This window comes from Meriones unguiculatus, chromosome 11, assembly GCF_030254825.1.
Source record: "Meriones unguiculatus strain TT.TT164.6M chromosome 11, Bangor_MerUng_6.1, whole genome shotgun sequence".
NCBI lineage: Eukaryota > Metazoa > Chordata > Mammalia > Rodentia > Muridae > Meriones > Meriones unguiculatus.
In genome coordinates, this window is record NC_083359.1 from 91,139,283 (window position 1) to 91,152,105 (window position 12,823).

At 46.1% G+C, this 12,823-nt stretch overlaps 1 protein-coding gene across 6 annotated transcripts in view; it reads right to left on the bottom strand.

Moving 5' to 3' along the window:
• The window catches only part of Nos1ap (nitric oxide synthase 1 adaptor protein), a 287,498-nt gene extending 285,134 nt beyond the window's left edge, over positions 1-2,364 (bottom strand). For 2 of the 6 annotated variants that reach the window (XM_060364647.1, XM_060364646.1), the window contains exon 1: positions 1,828-2,348. In XM_060364647.1, coding sequence (XP_060220630.1) covers positions 1,828-1,932 — 105 coding nt within the window. In that variant the 5' untranslated portion in view covers positions 1,933-2,348. Of the gene's footprint in view, positions 1-919; positions 1,142-1,827 lie in introns of those variants that run through there. The other 4 variants (XM_060364643.1, XM_060364644.1, XM_021640625.2 and 1 more) reach the window with 4 other exon arrangements.
• Positions 2,365-12,823: the final 10,459 nt, after the last annotated feature.

Consider the following 12,823-nt stretch of genomic DNA (forward strand, 5'->3'; position numbering starts at 1 on the left):
GTTGGGTGGTTTTCTCTGCTAGGCCTAGGTGGCCCAGGTAAGCCACTAACTCCTGGCAAACCCCCTGCCTCAGCATTCCAACCGCAGCTTATACTAAAAATTGGTCTTTTCTTGCAATTCCTATGTACACACCTTAGATTTTGACACCTACCTAGGCAGTGGCCGGTGAGAAAAGAATTTGAAAACTTTAAATCTGATTAGTCTTTTACCCTAGCTCTTTAAAAAAAATTGCACTGATGAGGCTGGAGAGATAACTTGGTAGTTATGAGCACACACACTGCTCTGGCAGAGGACCAGCAGTCAGTTCTACACCAAGCAGCTCAGACGTGTCTATAACTTCAGCTCCAGGGAGATCCAATGTCCCTGGACCCCGAAGGACCTTCATTTATATGCACGTAAACACACACAGGCATAATTAAAATATTTGTAATATAGCACTGGTGAACCAAGCAAGACAAAAGCCAATTTCTTAGTGCATGTGAATCCAAGAAAAGTAAACCAGAAGCATAATTTTAAGAAGTTATACTTTTAAAACTCGGCTTACCAAATCCACAGGCCAAGACACACATGAGCCCAAGCATCCCAGATAATTAGGCCAACCAGATCTACTCTGTGATAGAGAAGAGAGATAAGATCTTGGCTGACAGCTCCCCTCTGGTTCCAGCTGTGCCCAGCAATCCAGCTGTGCCTTCCAAGACAGAGTCTGATATCAACAGGGTGAAGGAGCGACAGCTCTAGTACTTGCATACGACTGAGAAAAGTTGTTTTTTGGAGTGGGGGTTAATAATTCACCAATTCATAACCTGCTGGAGAAGAGGGGAGGAAATCTAAGGTGCCTTCCGGGCATCTAACTGACACTCCAAAGACATTTTGCAAGTTGAAGGAAATAAGACACCTGATGGCGGTCCTTGCACAATACCTGTGGTCACTGAGGAAGGAGGACAGAGAGTTTGCCTCCTCGTCAAAAGTCCTGTTCTCAAAACCACCCAAACTTAAATTTCACTCAGTGACAAGCAACGCTGTGCTGTGCGTGCTGAGTGTCCCTGCGTCTTTCTTCAGGCTGTAGGTGGGGGAGTAGGAAACCACTCCCGGGAACAGCAGTGGCAAACTCCACTGCAGTCTCAGAAGCCAGAACTCCTCACCAGAGAGGTGCCTCGCCCTCACAGGGTTGCAGGTCTTCTCCACAACCGCTGGTCCAGCGCGCAGCTTCCCACTCCTCCCCCCTCCCCCCAAGGGTGGCTTTGGCCTTGGCCCTGCAAATTCCAGTCGCTAAATTCTTCATCAGCAACTGCTGAGGTTTACCAGTGTCGCACAGAACGAGAAAACAGGTTTCAGCCCACCACCACACACACCAATGACTGGCACATGCTAAAGAGTCGTGCAAAAGCAGACATTTGGGAAGTAACTTTAACACCTAGACCCAGCCACTTGGAATTTTTTTAAAAATATATATGTGTATGTTAACCGATCAGGAAACAGGCATTCTCCTTTCAAAAGACCTCCCGAAAGCACCTCTCCCTTGGGAGCCCAGCAGGTAAATAACACCAGCGCTTCCTTAAAGCTTTCAGAAAGAAGCAGGCATCCAGGCTGCTCTGCTCAGGCTTCTCCGGGAAGTAACTCAATCCAGCCTTGGCGGGCAAGGATGGGGTGTCTGCAGGTGGGAGAAGAAGGGCTCTAGGCAGCACACCTCAAACTTTGCAGGTGCTCTTTTCAGCTGACCAAGAGCTGAGAAAGGCCTAACCCACCTGCTCTGGGTCCAGGACCGCTGGCATGCCATCCACCCAGACCTGCCCCCTCCGGGACACTGCCCTCCCCGTGGCCCCTCACCTTGGCCTCAAAAGAGATGCCATGCTGGAAGGCGTCTTCGTTGTGCAAAGGGATCCGCAGGTCGTGCCCATCGTCCACAAGGTTGTACTTGGTTTTGCTGGGCATGGTGACCCGCGGAGGACCCGCTGCTCCAGGGGCGGCGGTGGTGGCGGCGAAAAAGAGCTGGGGAGACCTGGGGGAGGGAACAGTGGGGCCGGGCGAGGCGGCGTCGAGGACCCGGGTGGTGCGGTGGGCAGCCTGGGTGCCAGGCGATGGCGGGGGGCCACCCGGAGCGGAGCCGAGGGCCGGGCGGCAGGGGCGGCGCGGATGCGGCTGGCGCGAGCAGCTCGGTGGCCGCGCTCTGGCTACCGGGAGGCGGCCAGGCGGCCGGGCAGGCGGGAGCGGGCGGCGCGGAGCCCCGGAGCGGGACGCCGAGCGGAGGGCGCACGGCCCGAAGCGGGGCTAGACCGGGAGCCCGATCCCGAGCTCGGCGCGCACGGCCCGGGACGAGGAAGAAAGGCAGCGGCGGCGGCGGCGGCGGTGGCGGCGGAGCAGGGTGCCTGTCACGGAGACGCCGGATCGGCAGCCAGCCCGCGGCTCCTCCTGCGGGGCGGGCCCGGGCCGACTCCTCCCGCGCGCGCCAGAGCCCCGCCCGCCGCCGCCGCCGCGTCCGCCCCGCGCCGGGCGCCCCACGCGCACCCAGCAGGTGAAAGTCCCCGCAGCTCTGAGCCAGACCCGGGAACTTCGCCCTGGCCGGATCTCGGGACCGGACCGTGGCGAGAGCGCGGTCCGCTCAGCTAGTAGCAGCGAAACAGCAGCGCTTCGCGTTTGTTTTTGTTTTGTTTTGTTTTGTTTTGAGAGCGGGAGAGGAGCGATGTTTATTGTTTTTGTTTCCCAGAAAGGTCTGAGGTCTGTCCCAGACACCCTTGGTCTGGCCTGCAATAGTTCTGAAATCCCTGCGAAACGCAAATAAGGGGGACTCTTTCCAGTGCTTTTTGTCCCTTTGGATGTGTGGCTTGCATTTGGGGGAGGAGGGGGTACAGCAGGGTGCCTCGGGGAAGCATTTAAATATTTAAAAGTCGTCAGCCTTGTAGAACTGGAGTAGGCTGAAAAGGGAGCACTGAAGGACATGAAATTCCAGAAAGGCCTTATGTCCTTCTATAACTGACTATTGATTTAAAAAAAAAGGTTTCCAAAATTCCATGAGGTTTCTTAATAGTGAGCAAAGGAAGCAGCCATAGTCCTAGGAGGATTTAGAGACCATATTCACTGTCTGTCAAATTTTCATAGATACAGCATTGTGTAACATTTTCCTCTAAGACTGAAACATTCCATCCTGCTGGGAAGCTCCTTAAATAGGAAGGTAAACAACTCCAAGTAACTTCAGGAAGTCCCTGAAACTGGGCAGCTCCTCTAAGCCCCTCCCCGTCTGCAGTAAACAATAAAATCAGAGCATCTCATGTAATGTGAAGCTGAGCTGCCAAGAAGACTCTCCGCGGAGAAAAGCTCCTAAGAAGACTGAGGCCAGCAGCCGCCTGGAAGACACAGAAAACAGCCCAATGGCCTTCAAGGAGTTTAGATCAGGGTCATTTGGAAGGGACACGCTCCGACCTGTTGAGCTGCCAGGGGTCTTCAGAGTGTGCTCCAGGCTCCCAGCTTTTATGAGCTGTCACCCACTCTGGGGTGGGCCTTGGTGATGCAGCTGTCTTTGAGTCATTTGTTTCTGTAAGTAACCTCTCACCCAGATTCCTGTAAGTAACATCAGTAAAAGTCATTGGTTTAACCAAGCTGGACTTCAGTAGTGTCCATACTTTGGTCTGTAGTGAGTTTCCTACCTGGGATGAGTAGGAGTTTGCTGTGTCTCCCCAGAAAAAGTATATCGAGTACTTAACATTCAGATACAGAGTGGCTGCCGTCTGCCTCTTCCTGGGGCTCCAGACTCCCCAACAGCAACCAGCCCAGCTAGTATCAAAGCTGAGACCCCTGAGACAGACATGAACTGCTTCTGTTGTAGTGACCCATTGTGATCGCTGTTATTGCCAACCTAACAACATCTAGAATCTCCTAGGAGAAAACCCTCCGATCTATCTGTGAGCAAGTCTCTATACTGGGTAACTGGGATGGGAAGATCTACCCTAATGGTGGCTGGCACCATTGTGCTGACTGAGGTGAGAGGTGAGGAGCGCACCGGCCTTCATCTCTCGGCTTCCTGGCTGTGGCTGCACTGTGACCATTTGCCACTAGGCTTTCCCCAGTGTGACAGACCACTAGACCACACTGGAATAGTGAAGCCAAACAATCCTCCTTCCTTAGGCCATGCTTTGTCCGGTATGTGATCTCAGCAACAAGAAAAGTAACAAGTATGTCTGTTTTGTTTGGTTTTGTCTTAGTTTAGGTTTGGATTTATTCGCCAGTTAAGTCTACCATTGAGCCCTCTCTTTTTGTTTGAAAACTGTCTCCCTAAATTACCCAAGCTTGCCTTGAACCTACAGTCCTCCTGCCTCATCCTCTTCAGTGACAGGGATTACAGGCCTGCATCAACCAGGCCCAGAATAACCCGGCCTTTAATGTTCTGTGGACAAATCCACCCAAACCATTCTTAGACCATTGTTTATTGCACAGGCTACCTTTGACATCTCCATGAAACATCCCCAAAGAAACCATTCTGTGTCATCTCCGTGATAAATTTATGCAAGCAAATACATTATTGCCGTGATGATATTTCTTATCTTGTCTCCTAGGGTGAAAGTACAGCCAACCTTTTGCTGTATACTGCTGTTCCTTGTCTGCAAAAATTTCCTTCAAGAGATAACATCTTTCTGGGCTATCTCCCTAAATAAAAGCGAGCCAATGACTAGGACAAATTAATCACATACATTATGCTGCGCCGACTTTATTATATTCGTAAATATTAGTAAGAGCCAAAAATAATTTGCACGGAGGAAATGCACCAGTAACCTTTTTATAAATACAAGACCCAAAGCTCTAATCAGGCATATTTGATTCTTTGAATGTCACCGTGGCTTTAATATGCATCAGAAATGCACTTTGTAAAACCTGGCACAGTAACTGAGAAACTTAAAGGCAAGAAGTTAAAGAACTGTTTTATTTACATCTCATGTTCTACCCCAAATTAATAATGTTCCCTGACTCTAAGAGGCCTTTCCTTTTAGATTAACCTTAAACTAATTGGACAGATGAATTTAGCAGGATTTCGTAACTAAGACTGTTACACCTTGTGTCTAGACATGACACGAAAAGGCAAGAGGCCTGAAAAGTCACATAGAGAGTAGTACATAGAAGACACCCAATAATCATTTATGAGGCTGGATAATAATACCGGCTAATATTCATTAGTTTTCTGGTGTAGCTCCCACTGTCCTTAGCATCTTAACATTGCCTCACATGACATATGTATCAGCCCCAAAGTAACAGATTGCACGGAAAAACTAAAGCACAGAGAGGGTTCGAAACCTGCCCAGGTCACCCATACAAAGGAGAAGAGCCAGAATCCCATCCAGGTCAACCCTGTTTCAGAAGGTAGAGACTGACCTTGCAAAGCTTTTATTTGCAAATTGGACACATGTGAAATTCGAGGTTTACAGCCTGTTTCGGTGTGTATTGTTGTCAGCCCGTGTTCGTCCTGTTTCAGAGAGATGGAATGTTCCAAAAAGCAGAGCCTGTTCTGATTTGGCCTCTGCCTTCTATAACGTCAGCACCAGACAGGCCTGCAAACAGCCTTCTTTCAGAAAACAATGGACATCCACAGTGATTTCCTTTTTTAATATTTTTAAAGCGATACCAATCTTTTTGTTAATACCTTAGAATACAACTGAATATTACCTCAGAATTTCCGAGTCCGTTAAAAAAAAAAAAAGCAAATAAAAGCTTGATTTCTCTTGTTCTCTATTTTTCGGTTGTTTCAGTGTCTGTGTTTTTATTTTGAGATGGGCCCTCTCACTAGGTAGCCCAGACAGTACCTGTGTATGTGACACCTTCAGTCTCAAAACTGCTTCAGTTTCAGAGCTGTGTCACCAGGCCCACCTTGTTTCAGCTTTTGAAACAAGCTCTTGCTGTATAACCCAGACTGACTGGAACTCATGATTCTCCCGCCTCTAGCCTCACCAAATGCTATGGCTGCAAGTGTGCATGACCACAAGGAACTCATTTGTATTAGTATTATCTATGTATTTTCATGAAGAAGAAAATGTATTTATTTTCAGTGCGAGGGACCTGAATCAAGGCCTCATATCCATTAGGCAAGCTCTGTTCCCCTGAGCTACACCCCCAGTCAACCCTTCTGTATCTTAATTGTTACATATTAAAAGGTAATTTGAATTATGTTTCATTTATATAGAATTGCTTATTCATAAAAATACTCCCTTTGCTAATTTTGTCTAGTTATTTTGTTAAGATTTATTCATTTTGTTTTATGTGTTTTGCCTGCATGTATGTATACGCACCATGACTGCATTTATTGCCCTGGGGCTGAAGTTACAGACAGTTGTAAACTGCCAGGTGGGTGCTGGGAACCAAACCTGGGACCTCTGGAAGAACAGCCAGTGCTTTGAACCTTTGAACCATTGCTCCAGCCCCCAACTGTGTTTAAAAATTAATTATAGAGTCTGTGTGATAGCAAATGCCAGTAATTCTAGTACACAGGAGGCTAAGAAGCTGAGGCAGGAGAGGGTCAAGAGGTCAAGGCCAGCCTGGGCTATGTTGCAAGACCATGGCTCAAAAAAAAAAAAAGAAAAAGAAAAAAAAAGTCAATTCCATTTAAGCAGTGGAATACTACTTGGCTATTAAAAACAAGGAAATTATGAAATTTCCAAGCAAATGGATGGAACTAGAAAAAAAAATCATCCCGAGTGCAGTAACCCAGACCCAGAAAGACACATGGCATATACTCACTTACAAGCAGATATTAGCAAATAACCATACTAAAATCCACAGACCTAAAGAAGCAAAAAAAAAAAAAAAAAAAAAAAAAAAAACAAGGAGGACCCTGTGGAGAATGCTTAATTCTCACTCGGAAGGGCAAATAAAATAGACACCAGAAGCCACTGAAAAGAGGGAACAGGATAGGCGCCTACCATAGACGTCCTCTGAAAGGATTCACCCAGCAGGGCATTGAAGCAGATACTGAGATTCATAGCCAAACTTTGGGTGGAGTGCAGGGAGTGTTATGGAAGAGTAGGGGAATAGAAGGACACAGAGGGTCAGAAGCTCCACAAGGAGACCAACAAAGCCAACAAATCTGGGCAAGGTGGTCCAGCAGAGACTGATGCACCAACCAAGGGCCATGCATGGAGAGGACCTATACCCCTGCTCAGATGTAACTGATTGGCAGCTCAGTCCCCATGTGAGTTCCTGAGTAAGGGGAGCAAGGGTTACCTTTGACATGGACTCTGTTACCCACTCTTTGATCACTTCCGCCTGGCAGGGCAACCTTGCCAGGCCACAGAGGAAGAGACTCCAGACAGTCCTGATGAGACTTGATAGGCTAGGATCAGATAGAAGGGGAGGAGGGCTCCCCTTTTCTGTGGTCTAGGGAAAAGGAAGAGGGAGGGAAGGTGAGACTAGGAGGAGATGAGGGAGGGGATACAATTGGGATATAAAGTAAATAAGTTATAAAACATGAAAAAGTGAAAAAAAAAAGAAGTAAAAATAAGGGACTGTAGAGATGGCTTAGTAGTTAAGAGCACTTGCCGCTTTTCCAGAGGACCTGGATTCCATTACCAATACCCACATGATGGCTCACAACCAACTGGAACTCCAGAACCAGGGGATCCAACACCCTTTTCTGGCTTTGGTGAGCATCAGGCATGATAGTGATTCTCAGACACACATGCAGGCGAAACACTGCAACACATAAAAGTCAAATAAAAAATTTTTAAAAAATCGAGCTGTGTGCACTGTTGCATAACTTTACTCCCAGTACTCAAGAGGCAGAGGCAGATGAGTCTCCATGAGTTCAAAGCCAGCCTAATCTGCAAAGTAAGTTCCGAGCCAACATAGTAAGTAAAACCCTGCCTAAAAAAAAAAAAAAATTAAAAAGTCCTTACCTGAAAGGAGCTGGGCAGCAGAACACCTGCCCAGCAGCTCAGTACTCGTATCAGTGATAAATAAATGAGTTGCGATTTCACAGCAAATCTAAATTTTTTATAACATTGGAATTCAAAAGCCGAACTTGCCCAAAACTTCTACTTTGTGGGGATATTTTGACTTGCTAGTGGATTCTTACTAGGCCATACAAACTGCGTACTGTTCATATTGTCGTTTGACAGAAGAGGAAAGCGAGGCTAAGAAAAGGACATCTTTTGCACTGATGGAGAAGCAGTAAGTCCCTGGAATCCTTGCATGAACACAGCCAACAAAAATGAAAAATGTGTGTTAGCTTTCTAAATACTGCCCCGACACTCTGTGATGGCTAATCTTGTGATGCATAATACGGACTCAACCAAACCCCAGACGGGGCTTCTAGGCCCTATTGTGTGAGGGATCCTCTTGATCGGATTATCTGAAGCAAGAAGACCCACCTGAAAATTGTGTGGCAACTCTGATGGCAGCCCAGATAAAAGAATACAGAAGAATGAAGCTTTTCTTTTCCTGCTTGCTTTCACCCTTTTGTTTTATTTTGTTGTTGTTGTTTCATTTGGTTTGATTTTTTGAGACGAGGCTTCTCTGTATAGTCCTGGCTGTCCTGGAACTCACTCTGTAGACCAGGCTGGCCTCAAACTCAGAGATTCACCTGCCTCTACCTCTCAAGGGCTGTGTCACGACAGCCCAGCTTTGCTCTCACTCTTGCTGGCCAAATTCATCTGTCCTGTTGCCACAGCATTCTTTCATCAATATTAGAACTAACTTCTTCAGGATTAGGCTGAAGACTAGCAACGCTCTAGACCTCTAGCATCGAACTGGGATCAAGCCTTATAGACTGAACAACTTCCAGTGTGAGGCAGCCATTGCTGGACTAGTCAGGCTTCATCCTGAAGTCAGAAAATAGCTTACTCTGAGCTAAACAGGAGTGACAAACACCAAGGAATGTGGACTGAAGTCCCCCCAAATGGCATGTTCTACCACAGAAGAGGTGGCATGAACTCATAGCCACAGAACAAAAGATCCTATATCAAAGCATACACCAGTCACACTGGAATGGGGGTTTGGGGGAGGGCTTCATTGTATCTCATGACTCTCCTGGGGAGATGTAAAAGACATGGCTATTCGACAAAAATAGGGAGAAGCTCACAGATCAAGGCGAGAATCCTTGGGTTTGGTTTATTGGAACCTATCTCAGTTTCCTAACCCTTAGACACATGAGCGTTTCTAGGTTCTGGAGCAAGTAGACAGTGGTAGTTATAACATCAAGAGGGGGTCCTTGGGAGCTCTTGTGGCTCTCCCTCCCCTCCTCCAAGAAGAAAAAGTAATATCCTCATTTCCCTGCTGTTCAGTTCTATTCTGTCCCCATGATGGCTGCCACAGCCCCTGAAGGTCAGCATGGCTGCTCTGCTTCACAATGATCATGGGTCACTCAAGCCCAGAGAAGGCATCCATGAGAAATCTCTGCAAATTCTAGCTAGTTTTGTTTTTGTTTTTACAACAACAACAAAAAGACTTAATTTTAGAATTTATCAAGCATAGAAAAAGCTTAAAATGTTCTTATCATCAGCTAGTTGTGATGACTTCAGCCTGCAATCCCAGCATTTGAAATGTTAAGGCAGAAGGACTGTCACAAGTTCTAGTCCATCCTGGAGCAGAGAGTGAGACCCTGTGTGGTAGTTTTAGTGAGAAGTGTTCTCCATACGCTCACATATTTGAGGACATGGTCCCCTTTTGGTGTAGCTGTTTGGAGAGCTTACAGAATCTTTGGAAGGTGGAGGCTTGCCGGAACAAGCAGTCACTGGGACTGGCTTTGAGAGTTCACAGCCGTGCCCCACGCCCAGCTCTCTCTCTCTCTGCTTGTGTTTGTGGTTCTCTCTGTCTCTTGCTCCTGCAGCTTGCCGCCATCCCTCTATCATAATGGAGTCTTATCCCTCTGGTACCATAAGCCCAATCAAACTCTTTCTTATGTGAGTTGTTTATGGTCATGGCATTTTATCTTAGCCGCAGAAGAGTAACTGATACACATGGATGGATAGAGCAAAGCAAATTATGATATACATAAAATATCATACACTGACAGCATAGTCTTCCCACCATTGGGTAATACTTAGGCTCAAAAGGCGCAAATTATTTTTCAAAGTACCATTTCCTATTGAAACAGGATCTCACAACATTGCTCCAGTTTACCTTAACTCCTGGTCAAGCACCTCCTAAGTGGCATTACTTTGGATGTAGGTAGTGCTGTACCTACATCCACAGTGCCATTTTACCTGACAGCGTTGGCAGGGAATCCAGAGCTAGAAATCATTAACCCATCTTAGAGGATAACAATGAATATATTCTGTGATTGGGGCTGGAGAGATAGCTCAATGGTTAGGAGTGCTTATTGCTCTCTCAGGGAATCCACAGGGCTGTGCCGAACTGCCTGTAACTCCATTCCAGGGAATCTGACACATTCTTCTGATATATATAATATATATATAAAATTACATAGGTACAAAAAATCTTTACCTAAAAGGTATTAAGTCATTTCCCTTTAGGGAAACACAGTTGCATAGTTATCCAGTGTGGTGGTGCATACCTTTAATGCCAACACTTGGGAAGCAGAGCGAGCAGATCTTGTTAGTGTAAGGCTAGCATGGTCTACATAGTGAATAGCCCAGGGTGGCTTTGCAGTCTCAATAATCTTCCCGATAAATATGTGCTCCACCACACCCAAGAGGGTAATCTTTCTTATTGGGAAAGCATCTCACAGAGCAAAGACCATCCCAGACCAAACTTGGATTAGAAAGGGTTAGTAAGACAGGGTCTCACTATGTAGCTCTGGCTGGCTTGGAACTCATCATGAAACAAATGGCCAGGTATGAATGACTCATGACTATAACCTTTAGCACTAGAGAGACTGAGTCAACAAGGTTAGTACAAGTTCAAGGCCAGCCAGGGCTAGTTGGTTGAGACCTTGTCAAAAAAAAAAAAAAAAAAAAAAGGAAAGAAAGAAAGAAAGAGAAAATGTATCCTAAAGCTACCACAGACTGTGTTGGAGACTTATGTATTCTACCTGCAATACTACACCACCAATAATTTTGAAATGTGTCTCTTTCTACAAAAGTATGTGCATATTCTGTTTTTATAAAACAAATATGCTGTCAAATCCACTTTCCTGATGGGAATGCCTTTGAGACACTTAGCTTTCCCCAATAGCCTGTGGGTCCAGGCCAAGTAAGAAGGGTGAAGGCAATGTGAGTGGGAAGCAGGGAATACATCTGGCTGGAGCATCTTTTTCCTGTAGTAACTTCTCACACACATGCCTGGACCAGAAACACATGACACAAGTGCTATGTATCAAAGGTTATGGCCTCTGGGTGCCATGGTGCATATCTGTGGTCCCAGCAACTAAAGAGGCTAGAGAGAAAGTGGACTCCTAAGCCCCTGGGTCTGAGGTCAGCTGCATAACAGTGGTAAGGAATTAGGAGAGGTGAGAAAGGGGACAAAGTCTTAAGAATTTTGAGTTGAAGAATAAAGTTAAGTTCTTAGCATGTTTAGAATTCCATTCCTTGTGTAGGTTTATCCAATACTCTCTCGTAGATAGTATAACCACCCCATGCTTTTCTAACTCACAAGCTTAATTTTCACACTAAACTTAATAATCGTGTTTCTTCGCCCCACTCTGTATTTCTATCAAGAAATCTTTTCTGATTCACTAGTTGGTGATCAATAACAGTAGCATCCCTTTTATCAAGTGTCCCTGCTGTAAGATTTTTCCACCAGTAGAAATCGCACCCTTGATGAAAGTGACTTTGAAGTGCAGAAGGTGGCATGTAGTCCAAGCATAAAAGTGAAAGGCAGCATTTCTATATAGCACGATAAGGGAGAAAATCACTGGGGCCCCACGGTCAAGTAAGGTTCAAAGAACAGGTCTGGCTTGAGTCGAGTTTGAAAGGGGGAAAGGAGTTTGATAGCACAGCAGACATGGAGACGGGGTCTTTGGAGACACTAAATCTGTAAAATATCCTTAGGGGACTGTGGGAAGATAAGCTCACAGGAAGGAGGTTCTCCTGGGAGTAACTGGTGATAAAGCTGCTAGCTGCTGGAGACAGCCAGGGAGAGGGCTTCAGAACTTGGTTCGCTGACTGTATTTCATGAGAAGTGTCTGAACTGAGCTATGACCCAGAATGCTGTCACACACACACACACACCCCACTACCATTTTATTAGAAGAAGAAGGAAGGAAGGAAGGAAGGAAGGAAGGAAGGAAGGAAGGAAGGAAGGAAGGAAGGAAGGGAAGGGGAGAGAAGAGAAGAGAAGAGAAGAGAAGGGAAGTGGAGGGGAGGGGAGGGGAGGGGAGAGAAGGCATGTAGGGAGAGAGGGAAGGGAAAGTAGAGAGGAAAAATAGTATATATCCACTGGCCTTGATTTTTTGTTTTAAGAAAAAAATAGAAGCTATTGTCATGGAAGGCAGCTCAAGAATACATTTGACAAGCACCCACCAGGTTCTAGGTTCAATCCCCACAGCCACCACCATCACCGCTGACAAAGGTTTTGACACTAAAGGAAATGAGTGGATTTTCAGTACAAAAAAGTTACAGAGTGGCCTGACAAATCTTGAGTTTGTCTTTTATATTTACAGATGAAAGCTGATGAAAAGACCATTTCGATCAGTTCAACTCATTTATCTCAGACCTGAAAATATCTCTTCACTGCTCGCTTCCAGATAGCTCTTATTTTTGCTTTGATTCCATTGTAGCTTTGGTCTCTTTCATTGAGAAACAAGTTGCGTTCTATTTGTGTGGTCAATTGTTTGGTGTATTTTTAAAGTTGTCTAGACTAGCCTTGAATTCCTGGACTTGAGTTTAGAGGTGCATGCATGCCCCATGCCTGTCTCACACACACACACACATACATACACACACACACC